The 25,260-nt window shown below is 44.3% G+C and overlaps 3 protein-coding genes across 4 annotated transcripts in view; 1 reads left to right on the top strand and 2 right to left on the bottom strand.

Annotated features, from left to right (window-relative positions):
* LOC140717785 (histone H3) overlaps positions 1-8,269 on the top strand; it is a 39,086-nt gene extending 30,817 nt beyond the window's left edge. Inside the window, exon 3 of the transcript XR_012096608.1 lies at positions 6,611-8,269. The gene's annotated coding sequence lies outside the window, so the exon portion shown is untranslated. The remainder of the gene's footprint in view (positions 1-6,610) is intronic.
* LOC140717784 (histone H2AX-like) lies at positions 2,379-3,111 on the bottom strand. Its single transcript, XM_073031505.1, has one exon. The coding sequence runs from the start codon at positions 2,981-2,983 to the stop codon at positions 2,600-2,602; it is 384 nt and encodes a 127-aa protein (XP_072887606.1). The 5' UTR covers positions 2,984-3,111; the 3' UTR covers positions 2,379-2,599.
* A 5,203-nt stretch (positions 8,270-13,472) lies between the features above and the next one.
* LOC140717786 (histone H2B-like) lies at positions 13,473-24,529 on the bottom strand. 2 transcript variants are annotated; one of them, XM_073031510.1, is made up of 3 exons: positions 24,388-24,529; positions 15,589-15,690; positions 13,473-14,172 (listed from the first exon to the last, which is right to left on the bottom strand). In XM_073031510.1, exon 3 carries the CDS (start codon positions 13,928-13,930, stop codon positions 13,556-13,558), a length of 375 nt encoding a protein of 124 aa, XP_072887611.1. In that variant the 5' UTR covers positions 13,931-14,172; positions 15,589-15,690; positions 24,388-24,529; the 3' UTR covers positions 13,473-13,555. The 2 variants fall into 2 exon arrangements, with proteins under 2 accessions (XP_072887611.1, XP_072887610.1); XM_073031509.1 differs by lacking the exon at positions 15,589-15,690.
* Positions 24,530-25,260: the final 731 nt, after the last annotated feature.

The raw sequence follows: 25,260 nt of genomic DNA, 5'->3' as shown, positions 1-25,260 counted from the left end.
AGGGACAGAAAGTTAGAGCAGATGAATGTGTGGCTGAGGAGCTGGTGCAGGGACAGGGATTCAGGATTCCAGAACATTGGAACCTCTTCTGGTCCAGAGGTGACATTTACAAAGGGGATGGTTTGCACCTTCACTGGAGGGGGGTCAGTATATTGCTGCTCCCTGAGAGGGTTGAAATTAGATTGACGGGGATGTGAACCAGAAAACCAGTCACTGAATGTAGAGATTGAAGCTAAGTTTGATGCTTAACACTGTAAGGATTGATTTTGAGACAAATACACATCTGACATGAGTTTGTTTAAAGACCAGCCGCACAGTGTTTCAGGGCCTGTTTGTTCCAGTAAGTAGGAGGGTGGCAAGGTTCAGGAACCTTGGATGATGAGAGAGGAAGCAAATTTTGTCAGTGAAGAGTGAGAAGCATATGTAAGGCTTAGGAAGCTGGAATCAACCAGGGTGTTTGAGGACTATATTTAGAAAACAGAAGGGAACTCAAGAACATTTAGAGAGCTAGAAACAGTAATGAAAAATCTCTGGTGAGTAGGATTGAAGATAATCCCATTGAATTCAGTACATTCATTGTGCTGAAAAGGATACCCAGGGGTGCACTTTGGGAGATCCAACATTAGGGGTGGGTACACAGTTAATGGTAGGAACATGAATAGTATTGGCAAAGAGAAGGATGTTGAGATTGACTGTGAGCACAGGTTGACAGGGAGGAAAAGTCGGTGTATGGCATGTTTGCCTTCATCAGACAAGGCATTGAGTTCAAGCATCAGGATATAATGTTACAGGTTTACAAAATGCTGGTTAGGCCACAGTGAGAGTATAGTGTTCAGTTCTGGTCACCTCATTATGGGAAGCGTGTGGAGGTTCTGGAGCAGGGGCAGAGGTGGTTTACCAGGATGTCTGGAGGAGGTGTGTGGTGAGGAGAGGTTGGACATGCTGGAACCTTTTCATCTGATGGCATCGGCTCAGGAGAAATTTTATAGAAGATTATAAAAATCTGCTTGTCATAGTTAGTGTAGACAGCCAGTAATATTTTTCACAGGAGTGAAATGTCTTCTACTAGAAGGCATGTGTTTAAGGTCAGAGGAAGAAAGTGAAGGAAAGAGAGTAATGGGGACTTGGAATGCACTGTCAGGGGTGGTGGCAGAGGCAGAGAGCACAGGGGTATGAATGCTCTCATGGATTGTATTATAGGACATCAAACAGTCAGCAGGAATAAGAGGACTCAATAGGGTTGTAATAGAGGGACATTACAAATTACATCATGTTGACTGGGACGGCTGGAGTGCTGGTGAGTGACTGAGTGACTGAGGAGCTGGTGCAGGGAAAGTGTTTCAGGATTCTGGATCTTTGGAACCTCTTCTGCTCCAGAGGTGCCATTTACAAGGACAGTCTAATATTTTTCACAGGGGTGAAATGTCTTCTACCAGAAAGCATGTATTTAAGATCGGAGGAAGAAAGTGAAGAAAGCAGTTGTGGGGACTTGGAATGCACTGTCAGGGATGGTGGCAGAGGCAGAGAGCACAGGGGTATTCAGGGAAGTATTAGACAGACGCAGGAATTTGTAGAGAAGTGACTGGTACTACGGTGCTGAAGTACTCGATCCACCCACCCTGCACAAACCAAAGTCTGTTCTCAGAGCGACGCACCGCCTCACAGAGGGAGCCTCTCGGGAGATCTGACCAAACTGACCGTTTCTTTCGCAAAATGTTCATTTATATGTAGAGGCCGGGGTGGACGAGTTTTTTTTTCCACTAAATACCGTCAGTTTCACAGGGTAAATGTACCTTTGTAGACTCTATCGTCGTACCGCGGAGAGCATTCTGACAGGCTGCATCTCTGTCTGGTATGGAGGGGCTACTGCACAGCACCGAAAGAAGCTGTTGATAGTACCCAGGACAGCTTTCGGGAGCGGTGTCACATAAACGCAGCGTTCATTAATTTGCAGTATTTCTGTTTTTGCACATTAAAAAAAATCTATTCAATATACGTGTATTTGTTATGTTTTATTTACTATTATTTTTTCTCTCTCTACTAGATTATGTATTGCATTGAACTGCTGCTGCTAAGTTAACAAATTTCACGTCACATGCCGGTGATAATAAACCTGACTTTGAAATGAAAGTCGCAAATATTGTTCTGTGAGGCAATGGGAATCGCTCATGAAGCAACGAACGGGCGATGTTCCCGCCTGCTGCAAACCGGAACGGTCCAGGGTAAAACCGTAATGTGGAACCCAGACAACGCGGTTTTAGGTGATCAAGAGCGGAGTCGTTCAGTGGTCGGAGATTAAATTCACCTTCCCGGGGCTGACTCCGGAAGTTAACCTCACGACCCTGCGCCTAGTGATCCGATGACTAGGCGATGGAGAGAACTCCATTCAGCCGGCTGAGAGGAGAAAATGAGTCGGGACTGAAGCGAACCGGTTTCTGTGCAGAGTTATATCGGTTTACCTCCCGGAAGAAACATGTCGTAACTGTGACAGATACAGGATATCAAACGGACGGAAATCACCCGCTGTTCAGCCCTTTCATGGACATTGTGAGTGGCTCTGAAAAGAGCCTTTGGGTGAACAGGTTCAGTTTACGTCACTTCACTTACTGGCAGCGCCGGTTTTCTTGGGCAACAGGACGGCCTGGATATTGGGTAACACACCGCCTTGAGCGATAGTCACCCCTCCCAGCAGCTTGTTCAGCTCCTCGTCGTTGCGGACGGCCAGCTGCAGGTGTCGGGGGATGATGCGGGTCTTCTTATTGTCCCGGGCCGCGTTGCCCGCCAATTCGAGGATTTCGGCCGTCAGATACTCGAGCACAGCAGCCAGATAGACCGGGGCTCCGGCACCCACCCGCTCGGCATAGTTGCCCTTTCTTAGGAGTCTGTGAACCCGGCCGACCGGGAACTGCAGTCCAGCACGAGACGAGCGAGATTTGGCCTTGGACCGAGCTTTGCCAGCGCCGCCTTTTCCACGTCCAGACATTTCCACAGTCACAGCAAATACTAACTTCAAAAGAGGGTAAACGAATGTTCACCCCGCCCCAACTCGCCCTTTTTATACCTTCTTTGAGAATAGAAGCTGTTGTTTGTGATTGGTGTGATCCTGCTTATTCTCATTGGTGAAGAGAAACGTCCCAATCAAAAAACTGCCTTAATCACCAGTCAGCAGTCCGTAAAAGCAGAAACGCGGATAGTAACTGTCTCCTCCCCAAAGTACACTGAAATTTGGAAAAAGCCTGCCAAAAATCAAACTATTATTTAAATATAATTTGAAATTAAATAATTCCAGACCTGTTTTAAGATTGGGTCTTCGCGTTTCCCTCTGATACTGAAACAGGGCCCATTTAATACAAGTGTAGTTGATATTGGAGTGTCTGGGAACTCAATTCTCTGATTCCTTTCAACCCTTTCAAAACTGTGTGCAGTTTTGGTCCCCTAATCTGAGGAAAGACATTCTTGCCATAGAGGGAGTACAAAGAAGGTTCACCAGATTGATTCCTGGGATGGCAGGACTTTCATTTGAAGAAAGACTGGATCGACTGGGCTTATACTCGCTGGAACTTAGAAGATTGAGGGGGGATCTTATTGAAACGTATAAAATTCTAAAGGGATTGGACAGGAAGATGGTTCCCGATGTTGGGGAAGTACAGAACAGGGGGGTCAGAGTTTAAGGATAAAGGGGAAGCCTTTTAGGACCGAGATGAGGAGAAACCTCTTCAAACAGAGAGTGGTGAATCTGTGGAATTCTCTGCCACAGGAAACAGTTGAGGCCAGTTCATTGGCTATCTTTCAGAGGGAGTTAGATATGGTCCTTGTGGCTAAAGGGATCAGGAGATATGGAGAGAAAGCAGGTACGGGGTTCCGAGTTGGATGATCAGCTATGATCATACTGAATGGCAGTACAGGCTCGAAGGGCCGAATGGCCTACTCCTGCACCTATTTTCTATGTTTCCATGAACCGGAAAAAAAACTGACCCTCAGCTTCTGCCCACGGTCGGTCACTGTGTGAACGTTATCAGGTTATGGACAAACGGCTCTTCTCAAACAGTGACCAGCGTCCAGACTGCAATTTTAAAAAGTTGTTCAATGAAAGAGTCATGGGGTCTTTCAGGCTTGTGTTAAAATGTGATTCGGGTTTTACCCAAATGCAACCAATAAACTCCTGAAGCCACAAATAAAACAACAACGGCAGCAATCCTCCGCTTGGCGTGGATACCGAGTGGGACGGACTGATGGGGAGGGGGAGATAACAATTCCTTGTCAGTGCAGTCGGAGGTTATTCCAACCGCGACTTAGCTCTTGTAAAAGTCACCAGACATAAAATATGTGTAATTTATTACCTAAATGGAAGTACAACTCTCTCATTGAAATTGTGAGTGGCTCTTAAAAGAGCCGTTGTGTTTTCGATCATCTCACTGCGGAGCTTTACTTGGAGCTGGTGTACTTGGTCACTGCCTTTGTCCCTTCGGACACGGCGTGCTTGGCCAGCTCCCCGGGCAGCAGCAGGAGCACGGCGGTCTGGATCTGCCGGGAAGTGATGGTCAACCGCTTGTTGTAGTGAGCCAGGCGGGAAGCCTCACCCGTGATACGCTCGAAGATATCGTTCACGAGCGAGTTCATGATGCTCATGGCCTTGGAGGAGATGCCAGTATCGGGGTGAACCTGCTTTGTCTCTCTCCACTGCCCATTGTCGTTTTGGGTAACACCGTGGACTGGGAACTGGCGCTGATCGCTGGGAGTTGCCGCTGTTGGGTAATTCGGCAGGAAGGAAATCGAAAATACAAAATGGACCATAAAGTACAGGCGCAGTATTCGGCCATTCAACCTATCGTATCTGGTAGAGAAGCAGATGGAATGAGAAAAACACACACTTGATAATATGAAACGTTTATGTAATGAAACATGGCAGCAGGAGATCGAAAGTCATCATGAGAGACCCATTTCTGAGTGAGGGTGAAAGTCGTTTATTGTTATATACAACTGGCTTACAGCAGATTCAAAGACACATGGTATTGGAGACACAACATTCACAGAATAAAAACATACTCTACAGAATTATAAAGAGGTAACAGAATTTCAACAAGAGCCCATTGCATTGTAAAGTGGTGCTACTGAGGTGGTGATGAAGGTTGTCCATGTTTGTTAAACAACAGAATGTCTGTACACGTCTTTCTCTGGTAGAGTGTGAAAATGTGGGTTTATTCTGTACCTGTCAGTCTCTGGTACAGTGTGACAGTGTGGGGTTCATTCTGTACCTGTCAGTCTCTGGTACAGTGTGAGAGTGTGGGGTTTATTCTATACCTGTCAGTCTCTGGTACAGTGTGAGAGTGTGGGGTTTATTCTGTATCTGTCAGTCTCTGGTACAGTGTGAGAGTGTGGGGTTCATTCTGTACCTGTCAGTCTCTGGTACAGTGTGAGAGTGTGGGGTTTTTCTGTATCTGTCAGTCTCTGGTACAGTGTGAGAGTGTGGGGTTTATTCTATACCTGTCAGTTTCTGGTACAGTGTGACAGTGTGGGGTTCATTCTATACCTGTCAGTCTCTGGTACAGTGTGAGAGTGTGGGGTTTATTCTGTATCTGTCAGTCTCTGGTACAGTGTGAGAGTGTGGGGTTTATTCTATACCTGTCAGTCTCTGGTACAGTGTGACAGTGTGGGGTTCATTCTGTACCTGTCACTGTCTGGTACAGTGTGAGAGTGTGGGGTTTATTCTATACCTGTCAGTCTCTGGTACAGTGTGAAAGTGTGGGGTTTATTCTGTTTCTGTCAGTCTCTGGTACAGTGTGACAGTGTGGGGTTCATTCTGTACCTGTCAGTCTCTGGTACAGTGTGAGAGTGTGGGGTTTATTCTATACCTGTCAGTCTCTGGTACCATGTGAGAGTGTGGGGTTTATTCTGTATCTGTCAGTCTCTGGTACAGTGTGAGAGTGTGGGGTTTATTCTGTATCTGTCAGTCTCTGGTACAGTGTGAGAGTGTGGGGTTCATTCTGTACCTGTCAGTCTCTGGTACAGTGTGAGAGTGTGGGGTTTATTCTGTATCTGTCAGTCTCTGGTACAGTGTGAGAGTGCGGGTTCATTCTGTACCCATCACTGTCTGGTACAGTGTGGCAGTTGGACTTCACACTGTATCTTCCAATTTCTCATGCAGTGTAAATGTATTAAGTTCTTTCCGATTCAGTCTTACTATTGAACTCTGATGAAATCAAGTTTGCTTCTTAAATAAAATCATACAATGCGATGAGGCCACACTTAGCTTGGAAAAACATTTTCTATCTGGGTAGCTTCCAAACTGATAGCATGAACATCAAATTCTTGAATGTCTGGTAATGCCCCCCTCACCAATTCCCCTCCCCTTTTTCTTCTCTCACCTTGCCCACCCATCACCCCCCCCCCCCCACCGTGTGCTCCTCCCATCTTTTCTTTCTTCCATGGCCTTCTCTTTCACCAATCTTCCCAGCTCTTTACTTCATTCCTCCCTTTCAAGATTCACCCATCACCTTGCTTTCTCTCTCCCTTATCCCCACCTTTTAACTCTACTCCTCATCTTTTTGTCTCCAGTCTTGCCGAATGTTTTTGGACCGAAACATTGACTGTATTTTTTTTTGTCCTACAGATGCTGCCTGGCCTGCTGAGTTCCTTCAGCATTTTGTGTGTGTTGCTTGGATTTCCAGCAACTGCAGATTTTCTCTTGTTTGAAATATTGGTATCTCAGGGATGATGTATCTGGTTACATTGAACTACTCTGAATGGACTTTGCAGCAGAGCATCCAGAGCAGCAAGACCAGACCATTGAATCCAACTCTGGGCTTGTGATAAATATGTAACTTCCCTCAAGTCTCTTTGTGGGAGGGTTTGAATGGGGTGTATTGTTATGAAGGATGAACAACTCTGATGGGCAGAAGGGTGCAAAATTGCCCATGCCCCCCCCCTTTTTGAGAATCGCAAATCGCTACTATTTCGATGATGTTATCAAGGAAGTAAGAGAGACAAAGGAAAGCTGCCAGGGCAGTTGTTATTGATAACAGCTCATGAAAGAGAATGAGAGAGAGACACAGCTAAGATGGAACGTCTCCTACTGACAAAAGCCATTGATTTACTGCTATTGTCTTGTGGAGAAGGATTGTTTACTTGGTACTGTTCTATTCATTGAAACCCCTCCGGGGGCAACCAGAATGGGCTGGTTTGATGGGTTACATCATCCCAACCTGATTGACACCTGAGACCCCGTGAGTGGGGATAAAAGTGAGGTCTGGGGTAACACCCCTCAGACGCACCAGGAGAAACGCTAGTGAGCATCAGAACCCCATGAGACAGGGTGGGAGACCGGAGATCGAACGAAGGGTCGGTAACTTTTAATTCACAGTGTTTTGTAGCGAGACTGGTGGGGCCTTGTGTGTGTGTCCACCCTTGCCTGGGTGATGAGTCCACCACTGAAGAACGGTCTAGCTAAAGGATGGAGGGGTCATACGTGAATGGCCACAACAACAACGCATCGACGGATCAAAATCGTAAAGGAAGGTTGGCAAGATAATAGCTGTTACTGTTCACACGTTTTCTCTCTCTCTCTCTCCAACAATTGAAACACAGCGACAAACAACTACCGCAACCTGCATGAACTGAACGGAACTTTATATTTCCATCTGACAATTCATTATCCCCTAGACAACGATAGAGCTTTTTTCATTAGTGATTATTATTATACCCGCACTTTTAGGTTTAGTATTGCTAACATATATTCTCTGTATATTCGCATTGATATTATTTTGTATATTTTTGCTAATAAATATTGTTGAAAATAGTATCACCAGACTCGAATGGACACTTCTATCTTTGCTGGTAAGGCACCAAGTTACGGGGTATGTAACAGTATCATGTAGCAACATTCGGACTGATGGAATTGAAATGATTTTGACTGTAGATATGTAACAAGTGTGTCCACAGTGATCAGTGATGGGGCCTCTGTCTGATCAGATTAAAATACACACGGGCTGATCAGATCACTGATGACATGAATGTTGGTGCAGTTGTGGGTGGTGAGGAAGGTTGTCAAATGGACAGAACTGACATTGAAAGGAAATAAACTGCTATAAGGATCACAGAGGGGGAGCAGTGAGAGGACTCGGGGGAAGGGGTGTCTGTGCAGATTAATGTAATGGCTGGAAACATACAGAATTAACAACCACCAACATTGAGTTGTGTTTCTCTTTAAAAGGCTGGACAGATGTTATGATGTAATTACGTGATTTTTTAAAAACCGTGCTTTGTTTCTGTGTTTGGCGGACAATAAATGAGTTGTTATAGTTGTCCTTAAACATAAAATGCTTCATGCTATTTTATTTGTAAAAACCCACAATAACATACTGGCTACCAGTAGCATTCACACCACAAGAATACCGCAGAGTCAGTCTGCAACAAGAAAGCCCGATCACATTCTCTTCAGGTTCAATGGCATTGCTGACTCTGAGTTTACCACCATCAAATGCCAACAAATATGTGTTCTTAGTAGGTCTGTGGGAGATACCCGGGATGTGAAGCTGTACTAATGGAGAGAGACGAACTGAGCCAAGTCACAGCTTGATGAAGGGCAGAGAGGAAAACAGAGAATCTAATGTTGTGTCCTTATGCCTCAACTATTCCCAGTTAGAAATGTTGATCCACCAAATTGTGTTCAGCCTCACTGTAACAGTGTGACATCAGACATCAAAGAAAAAACTAAATAATCTCAGCTGAAATGTTGTCTTTCACCTGTTGGTCTTCTTTGCAAACATTTTACAGGGGAGAAAAGGCAAAGAATTTATGTCTGAGAATCTCAAACACAACAGTGTTTGTCAGTTCCCCAACATTCTAATGCTACTAATCATTGAATATGAAGGAGATGGTTGAGAAGACTGCCCACCAGTCTGAGCAAGGAGAACCCCAATACATGGACATGTCCTTGATCTGGCCTGATAAATGGCCACAGAGTTGATACCAGTGAGCTGACATTCACTGCCTCTCATTTTGCAAGGGATTCACCAGGCCACTGAACCTGCAGATACACCAGCCAGTTCACACGGGGAGAGGGCATTCACCTGCTCCGTGTGTGGGATGGGATTCATTCAGTCACATAAGCTCTTACACCATCAGCCGGGTCACACCGGTGAGCAGCTAGACTTGGCTCAGTTGTCTTTGTCTCTCAGTATAGCTTCACACCTGTTCCAAGTGTGGGAGGAGATTCACTCATTTCACCCATTTTGTGAGGCTCCAGCGAGTTTATAATACATATAGGACACACTTCGGTCTTGTGCCAGCAAAGAAATTTACTCAGTCATCCGACCTGCTGAAACACTGACAACTTCACATCAGGGAGGAAGTTTAATAAAGCTCTAGGTGAACATTTTAACCATCATGATGTCTGAATCTAGTTGGAAGTTCATGTGAGACTGTCAATATCAGATATTTTGACTAAACCCTGGTCACTGAGCATTGGAGGGTTTATTCTGCTGATGTTAGTCTGAAAATACCCTGGCATTAATATTGTGGATCTGTGACAAATTAAACAGCTCTATTTCAAATCTTGTGTCACAGGTGCTTCCTGCCTGTCACACAGCTAATGTACAGTAGAGAGGCCAGTCAGTCCATCTGGTACCTGCTTTTGTTCCTATTCCACACCAGATCTTTCAAATCCATCACTGCTGTTCACCTGTCACTCACCCTATAATATACAGGTTGCAACTGCTCAGCCTGTGACTGTAGAGGTTTACTTTGAATTAAATCCATAACTTTCTGGAAACTGCAGAAGATGAATTCACTAGGGTTTTGTCCCAAATAGTCTTCATTCCTCACAGCTCTGGAACAAGGATGACGTCTTGTGTGGTTAAAATCTTCCTGTTCTGCTCTATTCATTGTTTTGGGTCATTTTCACTGATTTTGAAGGGCTGTGCCTCACACAGCCGGGCTGGTGCAATACAATGCTCTCCCCTAAAGTATGAGCAGAATGGTGGTTAAATATTCGATGGAGCAGAAACAAGAGGAGTCTACACAAATGACGGCTTTGGGACTCCAGATGTGATGGAGCCTCGAGTTTACGGGGTGTAGAAGGAAGGATTCAGACCAGGAGGATGAGGCTACAAATGAAAGTTCAGAAACTGGGAACTGATTGACTGAATAAAAAGGTTTATGTTTGCAAAATGCTGGGGGGCTCAGTGGCCCCAGCAGCATCTTTGGAGAGGAATAAATAGTGAATATTATGGGCCAAGACACTTCATCCTATCTAGACTGTTTATTCCTCTGCTTAGATGCTGCCTGACCTGCTGAGTTCCTGCAGTACTTTGTGTGTGTTACTTTGCAGTTTATTCTCAGCATCTGCTGAACCTCGAGTTTCATATCTACATTTCTAAGTGAGTGGGACTTTGACAGTTGTCATACAAAATGCCCGTTGTCATTGAGTTACAGGAGAAAATCTGCAGATCCTCGAAATCCAAGGAAAACACACAAAATGCTGGAGAAACAAAAAGCTGAAAAAACAATGAGGAGTAAATTTCAAAGGTGGGGGAGGGGAGCGAGAAACACAAAGTGATAGGTGGAACTGGGAGGGGGGCAGATAAAGTCAAGAGCTGGGAAGTTGAGTGGTGAAAGAGATGCAGGGCTGGAGAAGGTGGAGTCTGATAAGAGAACAGAAGGCCATGGAAGAAAGAAGATTGGGGATGAACACTCGAGGGAGGTGATGGGCAGGTAACAAAAGTGAAAAGGGGATGGGGAATGATGATGGAAGGGAGGCATGACCAGAAGATGAAGAAATCAATGTTCATTCCATCAGATTGGAGGCTACCCAGGTGGAATACAAGGTGTTGTTCCTCCTACCTGAGTGTGGCCTCATTGGGACAGTATAGGAGGTCATGGATTGACATTTCCATTGATTATATTGTTTGTGGAAGCTTGCTGTGTTGAAGTAGATGCTGAGTTTTCTGCATAAAAACATTGACTGCTTTTGGAACATGTGGCGTTGAACCAGCACTTGCCCCCTCAAATTAATCCAGTATATTAACAACAGCACGTCACCTCCCTTTTCCAAAATATAATTCAACCATTCTATTACCATAAATTCCATAACTTTACACAAATGGGACATCAGTAATATTGGTCTATAACTAGAAGTATCCAACAGGGGTTTCCCAGGTTTTAGAATAGACACTACAATTGCCATTTTTCATGAGGAGGGAAGATGGCCTGGAAGTCCAAGTATGATTCAAAAAGTGTAATATTATCTCAAAAGAGTTGTTGGCCATACGTTTAAACATGCAATAACATGTATCCCTTTCCTGGAGCCGTCTGACCTGTACTATTAATAGCTTTCTTAAATTCACACAAAGGAAACTTTTTTAAAATTAGTTTTTAGTAATTAGTAATTAGTTTTGCTACAACAAGTGTATGGGACATTGGAAAAAAGGTTGAATTTCCCCATGGGGATGAATAAAGTATCTATCTATCTATCTATCTATCTATCAGTATCATTGCTACAGCTGGTTTCCAATACATTAAGGTATTCTCTTAAAAGCTTATCCCTACATTGTTTAGTCTCTTAACCAATTTTGATTATAAATTGCAGCAAATGACCGAGCCAGTACTCAACCTTCTCTCTTTCAGGAACAATTGTATTAACATTTTCAATCAATACTGGGAACACTGTGAATCCCACACTTCCATTTTCTTAATCATTCCCCAAACATCTCCAAGTTTAATAGTCCTTCCAATACTATCACAATATGACCTCCATTAAATCTTTTTCACAACCTTCGTTACTTTCCTCACCACGACCTGTGACCTGTTACACTTAATAAGATCACATGGAGAGTGATACAGTACTTCTTAACTTTCTCTCAATAATTGTCTCCGCACACACCTCCGTCCACCATGGTACAGCCTTTCTCCTATTAATGCACTTTTTAATATGAATCTCTTCCACCCCAGTTTGATGAATAACGTGACTTTTCTTTGCAGAAATCCACATCATACTCACCATTCAGCTCATACAGATGCTCACCACATAAATCATTAAAACTTCTCCCAATTTGCTTTACTAAAGTTCCACCTCCTAAAAGTGGCCTCCTGTCCCTGATATAAATCCAAACCCAAGCTTACAAATATAGGGAAATTGTCACTTCCCAATGCTTCATCTCCCATGACATCTCACCACTCACTCCAATGTTCAAAACTAAAGTTACATTTACAGTAGTTTCATAACTATTGTGCACATTAAATCTTGTTCCTCTCCCACCATTAAGACACACGAGATGTGAAATATCTAAAACTCCTCTACAATCAAACCATCACCATCATTCTGAGAACAAACCCACAGTTTACTAACTATGTGTTAAAATCCCCACACCATACGACCCTTAGTGAGCTGAGGGTCTCCAACTTATACTCTCCAACAAATCAATCAAAAACTTTCCACAATGGTTATAATAATATACCACTTTAAAGCCCCTACCTGTGGAAGAACATATGACTTCAAATGCCTCAGACATTTCATTTAAGTCCAAAACTTTAAGCCCTCTCATAATGAAACTTGCATCACAACGCCCAATTACAATATAATATTGAAAAGAAGAACTTAAATGTGGTAGCAACCAGGTTTCCTGAATACATACAACATCAGATAGATTTGATTTTTTTTTCCAGAAATTAACTTGAGGTCTTGACCATGAGAAATCAGGCTTCTGGAAATCGTCCTTCTTATAGAGTCTGGGGGAATGTATTTGGACGTTAATGATTGGTGAATCTGTGACTGATCTGATTGGAAAGAGCAAATATTCTAATCAGGGAGCTGCTTTATTCACCAATCAAGAGACAGCAACGGCAGAAGCGCGAAAAATAACCGTCTAACCGCCGGAATAAACTGAAAATTTCAAAACACCGCCAAAAACGCCTTTGTTGCTAAAATTAAACCACAACAGGTTTGTTTGTCGACCCTTTACCCAAGTTACTGAAGTCCGAAATATTTAAACCAAGTATAGTTAATATTGCGATGGTGTCTGGTAATTTAGTTCACCGACTTCCTTCAATTGATAGATGATTAGAATAAAACCGATTGTCAGAGTCTGTTCGCGGTCGGTCATTGTGTAAACTCAAGTCAGTTTACCATCAGGTCGCCCTTCAGAAAGTGGGCTTCAGAAATACTCTGAACGAACCGTGACAGTGTTCGGCACTCGCGTTGGAATGGGGTCAAGAGAAGAAACCAAAATGGGGCAAAACTTAATGAACCGCATTCCCCGCAGTAACTAAACCAGAAACAATTAGTGTCACGTTAGGGAAACTTGATGACCTAGAAGTAACAACGGGGAAGGGGTGTGTAACGATTCCGTGTCTGTGCAGAGGGCAGGAAATAACAGAGAAATCGGGATTACACTGAAGAGTGGACAGCAATTTCTGAGTAACGGAAATAAGATTCTGAATGAGCGCATCAACAAGAAATTTACAAATTTACCTCAAATCCATGTCTCAACATTGAATAACTCTTTTAATGAAACCGTGAGTGGCTCTTAAAAGAGCCTTTATTTTCGGGTTTGTTTTGTCTTTACTTGGAGCTGGTGTACTTGGTCACCGCCTTTGTTCCTTCGGACACGGCGTGCTTGGCCAGCTCCCCGGGCAGCAGCAGGCGCACGGCGGTCTGGATCTCCCGGGAGCTGATGGTGGACCGCTTGTTGTAATGGGCCAAGCGGGAAGCCTCACCCGCGATGCGCTCGAAAATATCGTTCACGAATGAATTCATGATGTTCATGGCTTTGGAGGAGATGCCGGTGTCGGGGTGAACCTGCTTCATCACTTTGTAGATGTAGATGGCGTAACTCTCCTTCCTCGACTTCTTGCGCTTCTTGCCAGACTTGCTCGCCGGTTTGGACAGAGCTTTCTTGGCGCCCTTCTTGGGAGCGGGTTTCGGTGGATCAGGCATTTCCTCGTCGATTTCAAACACAATAATAAGCAGAAGCTGTTTGGAGCCTGGACTAAATAGCCAGCGCCCAAACTGGTATGTTAATGAGAATGGGAATGCTGAACATTTCCATTGGCTGTTTGGAGAAAGGAATCACCAATCGGAACGCTGGGGGATGGGAAGCGGCGCCAATGTGTGGCAGTTACCGCTGTCGTTTAATGCAGGAGGAAGTACAGAAGGGCAGAGACAGGCGGGGGTGCGGCCTGAAATTGAAAAGGGAAACGCAAATTTCAAAAGTAGAATGCAAATAAAATCAGATGAAATATAGTAAAATTAAAGACTAAAACGTTTAGTTCATGACACAGGGCAGCAGGAGAGCGAAGGAGAGATTTGGACATTTCAATGTAAAGTTTAAATCGAGTTTATTTATGCCCAGGCGAAAGGAACAACGTATTTGTCGCAGCATCACAGACACATTGCATCAGACACAACATTGACAAGAAACACTGGAATTAAATATGAATTATACCAAAATATTCAAATAGACAGAGGACTATCAGGACAAAACTAAAATAACAAACAGACTATGCGGGCAGTGGGAGAATCACCCCTCTTGTGCTTCTTCATCTCGTCACTCTCGATTCAGTGTCACGCAACGCTGCCACTTTGATCCGGCCCATACCTTCACTAACCAGTACCAACTCTTGCCTTTATTGGATTTCCCTCCTCCTTACACGAGTCATTGGGTTTGTGGGGGTTTGGTTAATCGGGGTGTGTGCCCCCTTGGACCTGAGGATTAGGTTTGAGGGTAGGGCTGGTGGATATATATGTGAGGCTGGGAGAGATAAGGCTGTGGAGTTTAGTATGGTGAGATATGTGGGGTTATGGTGGATAGGGTAGTGAAGTGGAGCCACTTTAATCTAGCCGATGCCTTTCATTAATGTGGCCCGACACCACTTGGCGTAATGAACCGGGTGTGCAAAGGGACACATCAATAGTAATGCAACCTGGGTCATTGTGGGTTTCGGGTCTTTAATCATGAGACATCCTCACCCAGGCGAACCAGACAGGGTTGATCAGGCCCAGCTTGTGTTTATCCCATGGGCCAAGATAATGACAGGCATGTAATTCTGCATGTTGTGGGTATTTTGGACCTTGTTATTTGGCTTTATTTTGACCATTTGGGTAGTACAATGTTCTGAGGCCTTGTAATCAGGCTTTACCACCAAGTAAGGTTCAACTTCCCTACTTTAAATTTACACCTGTCTTTATTTATTACAATCAGACCACACAGCTTCAAAATAGAGGGGCATCCTTTTAGAATGCAGATGAGGAGGAGTTTCTTCAGGCAGAGAGTGGTGAATCGGTGGAATTTTTTGCCACAGGCAGCTCCAGGAGCCAAATCACTGGGTATAGGCAGAGATTGATGGATTCTTGATTGGTCAGGGAATGAAGGGATACAAGGGAAGGAAGCAGATTGGGACTTAGAGGAAAAAATGATCAGTGATGATGAAATGCCAGAGATGGTTCAACAGGCAAAATGGCCAAATTCTGCTCCTATATCTGATTGTCTTATGGACTCATTTAGTGACTAAAATTCTCCCAGATACTGTTGATCTCAGCTTTGACTCAACCCTGCACCTGAGGCTCCAGATTACCTCTATAAGTGTAACACTTACCCAACAGGCTGGTATATGTCTAGGGGAAAAAGAGATCCAGCCACACACCAACCCACCTCCCGTACACGCAGGTGCTGTGAGAATCGCGTTTATGCCTCGTGCCTGCCAACAGTATCAAACCCACAACAAATACCGTTATGAAATACACTTTAAAGAGTTTACTAAAATTAAAAGAGTATTAGGCAATACAATATATATATATATAAATACAAGAAAAAACAAAAGGCGCCAACTTATCAAAGTTCAGTCAGTTTAGTGCACATCGGTGGAGCTCATCCAGCGAACCATTCGACTCCTCGGTGGTTGTCCTCCCGAAACTCCCACTTCGGACTCCCCGGTGGTCGTCTGAGCGCATGTCCTCCTTCCTCGGCGTCTCCCTCTGGACCCTCCTCACACCCCCAAGCCCGCGCAACCCCTCCCCCAAGTTCCCAGCCTCACAAAACACAATAACATTCCCCATTGATTAACAAATGAATACAATTACCATATCAGCCATTCTAAAGTGAAACAACGGCAAGAGAAACTTTTAACAGACAAAGAAGCATTCCTACTCGTAACAAACCAAAGAAGCCCTTTTTAGTAACATACACAGGACATTGTGCATAAGGAATGCAGAAGTCCTTAGTGCTCAGATTAAAGAAATGTCATCTCATTTCCACCCTGAATGCTTGTCACCTCATTCTGAGCAACAGTCACAAAATGCTAGCGGAAGTCAGCAGGCCAGGCAGCATCTATGAAATAGAGTAACAAGCCGATGCTTCGGGCTGAGAATCATCACCAGGATGAGAACTGATGGAAGGGTCTCGGCCCGAAGTGTCAACTGTTTACTTTTTCCATAAAGACTGCCTGTCCTGCTGAGTTCCTTCAGCATTTTTTGTGTGTTGCTTTGCATTTCCAGCATCAGCAGATTCTCTTGTGTTTGTGATTTATGCCTCATTCTGAGGGTATTTTCCTCAGTTATGGAGCTCTTATTCAGGGGAAAGATCCTCCTTGCCTACTGTCTGTCACAGCCTGAAAGAATCTAACAGATTTCCTCATTTTCTCATTGACTGCAGGGAATACAGACCCAGCCCACTCACTCTCCTCTCACATAACTAACCCTCCATCCCTGAAACCAGCCCAGTCAGTGTGGGGAACAGTCACTGCACTCCCTCTATTGCTGGGATATCCTTCCTGAGGAAGTGTGACTAAACCCGGACACTACGTTCAAGTTGTGCTCTCACCAGGGCCCTATAGAATCCCAGTGAGACAGTGAATCCCTCTTCTCCACTCCTCCTGGATCACAGGACAAAATACTGTTTGCTCTCTCATTACTTCTTGTATCTGCATGTTAACTCAAGTGATTTGTTTACAAGGACACCCAGGTCCCTCTGAACATCCCCTTGTGGAAATGACTCTTACAGTTTGTTCCTGGGAATGGGTGATCTCACATTCCCCCACATCCTGTTCCATCTGCCCCATCCTCAACCATTCACTCTCCTGTCAACATCCCCCAAACCTTCTCACTACTGACACTGTCCCTCCCGCTCTGCCACAGCAGCAGACGTAGTCACTGAGTTATGTAGCACAGAAACAGGCCCTTCAGCCCAACACATCCATGTTGACCAAGTGGCCAAACAAAACCATTGTCAGTTGCCTGCAGAGGCAATCTGCAGTTACACTGATGGGATTATCGTATTGGCCCCCAATTACCACCGGGAGGTGCAGGAACGGAGACGTTTATGTTTATGGAGAGGTGCCGAGCAGGGTTGTCTTAGTGGGGTACTTTATTTTCCATAGAATTAATTAGATCTTCCTCAATACTTAGATGCACAAGATTTCTTCAGTCAATCCGAGGAGTATTTGAAATATTATGTACAGAGCCCAACCAGAGAAGAGAACATACGGGAATTAGTTTAGGGAAACGAGCCAGGCCTGGTGACAGCTAAGTGTCAGTGAACATTTTGGGAACAGTGATCACAACTTGTTTTTTTGGTTATGAGTAAGAATAAAATCAGATCTTGTATGAAGGTACTGAATTGCAGTAGGGCAAGTTAGGACAGAGTAAGTCAGAAGTCAAGGGACTTTGATTGGGAGCAGCCACTGTCAGAAAAGTCCACATCTGACATGCGGGAGTTGTTTAAAGACCAGTAGCTCAGAGTTCAGGATCAGCATGTTCCTGTAAGGAGCAAGGACAAGGATAGTAAGGTAAGGGAACTTTGAATAAGTGGAAATATCCTACATATAGTCAGAAGGATATGGAAGGTTGATGAAGCTAAAATCAGACTGGTTATCTTTGGAATATAAAGATAGCAGAGAAATGCTAAAGCAGGTGATAGGAAAGGCCAAATGGCACCACAAACTCTACTTGCAATGTAGGACTAAAGATAATCCCAAGGCCTTTTGATTTGTATTAATAAAATGAGGCTAACCAGAGAATGGAAAGGTCTACTCAAGATTAAAGGATGAATGATGTGGATGAAGTCAGACCAAGTGGCTGAGGTACTAAATGAGTATGTTGTGTCAATATTTACCGAGGAGAAGGAATTGAATGTCAATGAAAACAGAGTGGAGCAGGCTAATGTGCAGAGATGTGTTGAGATTAAGGAGGAGGTTGTGCTGGGGCATCTGAAAAGCAATAAGATGGATAAGATTCCAGGACCAGAAGGCATATATCCTACAATAGTGAAAGAAGCAAGTGAGCAGATTGCTGGGGATTTGACAAGGACCAGTGTGTCCTCGATCACAACATGTGAGGTCCCACAGTGCTGGTGTGTTGCAAATGTTGCAGCTTTGATCAAGAAGGTAAATAACAAGAATCCAGGAGCTGCAGCTCCTTACGGACCGTGTTAGAGAACCGGAGATGCAGCTCGATGATTTTCGTCTGGTCAGGGAAAGTGTGGAGAGGATAGAGAGGAGCTATAGGCTGGTAGTCACTCTGGGGCCCGGGGAGACAGGTAAGTGGGTAACAGTCAGGAGAGGGTAGGGCAAGAGGTAGATGCTCATCCTCTGCACATCCAATTTATCAAGGCCTTTCACCATTTAATTTCAATTAGGTCACCACTCATTTTCCTAAATTCCAGTGAAGACAGGCCCAAAGCCATTAAACACTCTTCATATGAAGACTGTTTTGAACACTGTTTAATCCTGGAATCAATTTCGAGAACATTTTTGTAACCCATCCAGCTCATCCTTCCTGAGATAAAAGGCCCAAAACAGCTCACAATACTCCAGTGAGACCACACCAGTACTTTATACAACACATTATTATGATTGGTGCAGATATTGTGGGCCAAAGGGCAGGTTGCCATCTGATCCATATTGTGTACTGTGTTTGATCTAACAGCTATTGCAGGGACATGGTTACAGAGACTTGGACTGCGAATTTGACATTCCTACATGTTTAATGTTCCACATGGAATCGGCATAATGGAAAGGAGCAGGGTGGATTTGTTTATAACGTGATGGTGAAGGGGTGGATACAGTGTCATCAAAAATATTCAGTCTCCTTTGGAGGTTTTCATGTTTATTGTTTTGGAATGTTGAATTTGGCTTTTTTGACACTGATCAACATAAAAGACTCTGTGGTGTCAAAGTGAAAACAGATCTCTACAAAGTGATCTAAATTAATTGCAACTATAAATCACAAAATAATTCAGTGCATTAGTATTCACCTCCTTCAATTCAGTAATTAGTTGATGCACCTTCGTCAGTAATTACCGTTGGCTCTGTGTGGATAGGTCTCTATCCGCTTTGCACATCTGGACACTGAAAATTTTCTCCTTTCTTCTTAGAAAACTGCTGAAGCTCTGTCAGATTGCATGCAGTTCATGAGCAAACAGATCTTTTCAAGTCCAGCCACAAATTCTCAATTGGATTGAGGTCTGGACTCTGACTTGGCCACTCCTGGACATTAACTTTGTTTTGAGGCATTCCTGTGTAACTTTGTTTTTATGCTTGTGGTGATTGTCTTGCTGGAAAACAAACCTTCTCCTAACTCGCAGTTCACTTGCAGACTGCATTAGGTTTTCCTCCAGGATTTCCCTGCATTTTGCTGCATTCATTTTATCGTCTACTTTTATGAGCCTTCCAGGACCTGCTGTAGTGAAGCATTCCTACAGCATGATGCAGCCTCCAATGTACTTCATGGTAGGGATGGTGTGTTTTTGATGATGTGCAGTGTTTGGCTTACACCAGACTTGGTGTTTAGTCAGATGGCCAGAAAGTTGAATTTTGGTTTCAACAGACCATGGGACATTTTTCCAGCTGGTTTCAGAGTCCCCTCAAGGTTTCTGACAAACTCCAGGTGAGATTTCATGAGAGTATTTTTCCATCAGTGGCTTTCTCTTTGTCACTCTCACATAAAGCTGTGACAGTGAAACACCCAGGCAACAGTTGCTGTATGTTCAGTCTCTCCCATCTCAGCCACTGCGGCCTGTAACTTCTCCAGAGTTGTCACAGGTCACTTGGTGGACTCCCTTACTGGCCCCTTCTTGCACAGTCACTCAGTTTTTGAGGATGTCTTGCTCTTGGCAGATTTACAGCTCTCCCATGTTCTTTCTATTTCTGGATGAGTGTCTTAACTGTACTCCAAGGGTATTCAGTGACTTGAATGTCTTATACATCTCCTGAATTGTGTTTTTCAATAACCGTTTTGCAGAGTTGCTTGGAGTGTTACTCTGACTTCATGGTGTAATTTCTCCCAGGCTACTGACACACCAGCAGCTGGACCTTCCAGATATCGGTGTATTTTTACTACAGTCAATTGAAACACCTTGACTACACATGGTGATCTCCATTTAACTAATTATGCAATTCCTAAAACGAATTGACTGCACCAGTATTTATCTGGTGAGTCATATTAAAGGGGGTGAATATGTAGACAGGCAAATATTTTGTGTTTTTTATCTGTAATTAATTTAGAGCACTTTGTAAAGATCTGTTTTCACTTTAACAAAAAAGTCTTTTTCCATTGATTAGTATCATAACAACCCAAATTCAATGCACTGTGTTTCAATACTGCAAAATAATAAAACATGAAAACTTCCAAGAGGCATGAATACTTTTCATAGGCACCTTACATGTGGGGATAGTGATTGGGAAAGGGGAAGGGAAAGAAGACATGGGGAGGATATCAAAGAGAGATGAGAATAGAACTGTGATTGTCATGAGAGACTTAATCAGAAGCTGATTGGGATACCATTGCATCGAGTACCTTTGCTCTGTGAGCTGCAACAACCACGACCTGCCAGTGCTAGTACTGTTTCGTATTCACATACTGACATATCGGTGCCTTACAGCTGTCTGAACCGGTGGCAGGGTGGGAATGGGGACAAGCTGTCACTTCCTAACAAATGCTGCCTCAAATTGCCTCTGTCAACCAAATCCAGCTCCTGGCTTTTACATATAGCTTAGCTACTAAGCACGATGGAACTGTTTCTAGTGTCAGCGGAAGGTGCAAATGGGTTACTGGGATCATATAACCAACTGCTTTGGGCAGATTGGGCTTGTCACCCATGGTTGGCAGCTCCTCCAGTGGAAGGAAAATTCTGATCTCAAACCCCCACTGGCTTGTGGCTAGACTCATTCAAGGGGAAGGTTTTGGGAGTAAACTCCGAGGAAAAATCCAGAACTGGATTCCCTGTCAGTCCGATGTTCAATGCAGATGGGCAATCCTGTGACACCGCTGGTGGCTAACTGCATTGGTCTTTGTTGTTGCACTGGATTCATCAGCTGCATGGAGAGCAGGAGCCCCTGCATGGGCAACAGCTTACTTTATGTAACGTACTACCCTGGTTTGCATATTGATGTTGACAGTGAGGGCACGATATCCATCGTCGACCCTGACCAGCGGAGGGCCATCACCAACATATCTGTCCATGGCTTCCTCTCCTGCTACAATGAGGCCAAGTACAGGTTGAATGAGCAACACCTCACATTCCGACTGTGTCGCCTCCAATCTCGAAGGCGTGAACGTTGATTTCTTCAAATTCAGGAAATCACTATCCTCTGTTTCTTGCCACACTCCACCTCAGTGCACTTTGCACTTAATGTCAGTAAGACAAAAGAGCTGACTGAAGGATGAGTAAGGCTCGGGAACACGAACCAATCCTCAGAGGGATCAGAAGTGGAGTGAGGGAACAATTTCAAGTTCCTGGGTGTCAATATCTCTGAGGATCTAACCTGGTCGCAACATATCGATGCAGCAACAGTATAAAGACAGCAAGACAGCGGAGATATTTCATCAGGAGTTTGAAGATATTTGGTTTGTCACTTTAAAACACTCAAAACCTGCTACAGATGTATTTGATATATTATTTGTTATTTCTGTTTCTGCACTATATTTAATCTACATAATATACATATCCATATAGACACATTCTATAATTTACTTATTTTTTCTATATTATCATGTCCTGCATTGAACTGCTGCTGCTAAATTCACAAATTTCCTGTCACCTGCCGGTGGTAATAAACCTGATTCTGGTTCTGACTCTGAATTCATCCCCACAGACGGATGTGGCCAAATCATTGGGTATATTGAATGATGAGGTTCTTGATTGTGGGGGCGGGGTAAGAGTGTTCGAGAGGGTTAAGAGATCTGTCATGATTTCTTATTCCTGGCAGAATGGGGCAGCAGACAGGATGGGCCAAATGGCCTAATTCTGCTCCTGTGTCTTATGGTCCGATGGTCTCGGAGCAGCTGCAGGACATTTCAAAGGGAAGGTTAAGCAGCCGGACATCGTGGTGGACGGTGCATGTTGGTTATAGCAACGTAGGGAGGAGGAGGAATGTGGTCCTGTGCAGTGAATTTAGAGAAATAAGACAGAAACTAAAAAGTAGTAAGCTCTATATTACCCAGTGACACTTGTTAGTGCAGGGAGATATAGACAGATACCACTGATGAATGTGTGGCTGACGAGCTGGTGCAGGGGACAAAGATTCAGTTTCATGGATCAATGGGGATAACTACTAGGAATGATTGACAGAAACTGTTCATTCCCTAGGGTCTTCATGGGAAGGAACAGTTTTCTCCCTCCTAAAACTGCAGGGAATAGTTTTAACATGACAGGTTGGAGGTTTAAAGAGGATCTGAAGGGTGAGGTGATGGAGGTGGATAAAATTATGTGAGACAAACAGTGGTGAGAGAGACAGAGACAGTTTCCCTTGATGTGGGTGCAAAACTAAAGGGAATAGTTTTAATGTGAGAGGTGGGAAATTTAAAGGGAGTTTGAAGGGTAAGTATTTCACAGTGAGGTATTCCAAGTGAGCCATCAGAGGAAGTGTTGGAGGCAGAAACACACAAAGTCTCTGGTCATGAACACTTCTCAGGAACCTGTCATTATTGTGTTCATCCTGCCCTGGTTGATCTTCCAGGTATTGAGTCCATTGTTGTTTTCCATCTGTATTAACGATCTCGATGAGAACGTGGTAAACTGGATCAGCAAGTTTGCAGATGGCACCAAGGTTAGGGGTGTGATGGACAGCAAAGGTGGCTAGCAAATCTTGATGGAGGATGTGGAGCAGCTGGCAAAATGAAAGAGGTTACAATCTGGAACACACTGCCTGACGGGTGGTGTAGGCAGGTATTTAAGGCCCATCTGGATGAGCATTTGAATGACCAGGGCAGGGTAGGAGACACCCAGATTAGGGGTGCAGTGGACAGTGAGGAATGGAAACAAATGTTGACATGGGATGTGGACAAGCTGGAAAAGCAGCAGATGGAACTTAATGCATACAAGTATGAGGTGTTTTTGAACATAGGCTTAACATGAGAAATGTGTGGTTTAAAGAGGATCTGAGGGTTACAATCTGCAACACACAGCCTGTGGGGGTGGTGCATGCAGGTATTTAAGGACCATCTGGATGAGCATTTGAATCACCAGGGCAGGGTAGAAGACAGACCCAGGGCTGAGTTAGTGGAGACAGATTCTCGATGGTCAGTATAGGCATGCAGAATACACTGACTGTGAAAGTGCAGTGGGAACCTGGAACACAGACTTCAGGATGGACTTACCTAAAACACTCAGAACCCAGGACGAGGGACAATACTTTTGTTACTGAACAAAAGTATTAATGGTCACACGGTAAACCAAACCCCTCAAAAGGTGACCAAAATGCTCCCATTCCCTGTGCACCAGTAACAGTGCTTTATATGGGAAATTGGTGAAGTCCTCTGGTCAATGTTAGGAGAGATGGCTGACAGCTTCGTCACAGTGGGAGGGTACAGATATCTTCTCAGAGGATAAGAGGTTCAGTGGAACAGGCTCATAGCTGAGAATGAAGGTAACAAACCCCACTGCAGTGGAGGACTGCTGTGGTCAGGGTTGTACAGAACAGAAACAAACCCTCTGGCCCATCACATTTATGCTCCTCATCACGCACAGCTATACTAATCGCACTTTCCTGCATTAATTTCATATCCCTCCAAGCCTTGCTCACTGAAGTACCTGTGCATCTGTCTCTAATATTGTTACACAGTTCCCTGTATGTGGCATAACAGGTAGACAGGGTTGTGTGTTCTACCTGCCTTATCAGCCAAAGAACTGCCTCTCATTGGAATTGTACAAAACTGTTTAAAGACAGATTTAAAGGGGATCTGAAGGGTACTTATTTCACACAGAGAACAGCTGGAATCCGGAATTAACTCCAAAAATAGAGTCAGTGATTTATACAGAACTGAAACCGTCCCTTCGGTAAAACTCATCCACGCTGACCAAGTTGTCGACCTGAACTCGTCCCATCCGCCTGCATTAGGCCCGTGTCCCTCTCAACCTTTCCTATCCATGTAACTGTGCAAATATGGTTTAAATATTGTACCTGAGGCAGAGAGCGGGTGCGGTAAGGCGCTGACAGACACTCACTGTTCCGTGGGCAGGAAGAGCAGAGCCCGATTCCCACAGTGGAGCCGAAACCCAAAGTAGAGACCGACTCCAACATCTCGGACTTTTCGCCCCGTCCCCGCCCGGGACTGTTTCCAGGGAAACGACGTCGTTGATTATGTGACGTCAGCTCGTTGTGTTCTGTGACGATTACATCCCGTGACTGGGTGGGGCAAAAGCAGCTGTCAATCAGTAGAGCCACTAGAAAACATGCGAGAATTGTAAATAGAATCGGTATGGGGTGGGGGGATTTCCAGGAACGGCAAAAGACGACGACAAGCAGGCAAACACGGCGGCGCGGCCATTACTTGATTAGCCTCATTCCCTGCAAGGATGTTTGTTTCACTCCAGAGTACATTGGGCAAGGGGGTTTATACTCCAGCTGGTTTTGAAACTTGCTTAAATTTCTTACTGGGAGCATTGTGTGGAGTGATGACCCAAAGAACAGCTGCCTCCTATCTTTCAGCAGTCCTCCTCTTCAGATAGATGATGACAGGATCACTTTGGAAAGCCGAATTTTCTATGCAATTCAACAGCAGCCACAATCCATGTTCTCCTTTGCAAGACAAAAGGGATGCGGGGAGTGTGGAAGTTATAGCAAGTCAAGTGAATGTAGAATTTGGCAAGGAAAGTTTACAGAGAGTGTCAGACAACCCAGACAAGAATGGTCTTTGAGAGCTTAGTGTCCCTGTGCACAGCAGGGGACTGGAGCCATTTTGAGCACCAAAACAAGATGAGGATGCACACGAAGAGTTCCAGGGTGACAGTTAATGTTGGTTACAAGCATCAGAAATGTGCAGATGCTGGAAAT

This window comes from Hemitrygon akajei, chromosome 28 (assembly GCF_048418815.1).
Source record: "Hemitrygon akajei chromosome 28, sHemAka1.3, whole genome shotgun sequence".
Lineage (NCBI taxonomy): Eukaryota > Metazoa > Chordata > Chondrichthyes > Myliobatiformes > Dasyatidae > Hemitrygon > Hemitrygon akajei.
Note: the sequence above shows the minus strand (reverse complement) of the source record. Positions and strands in the feature narration are given on the sequence as shown.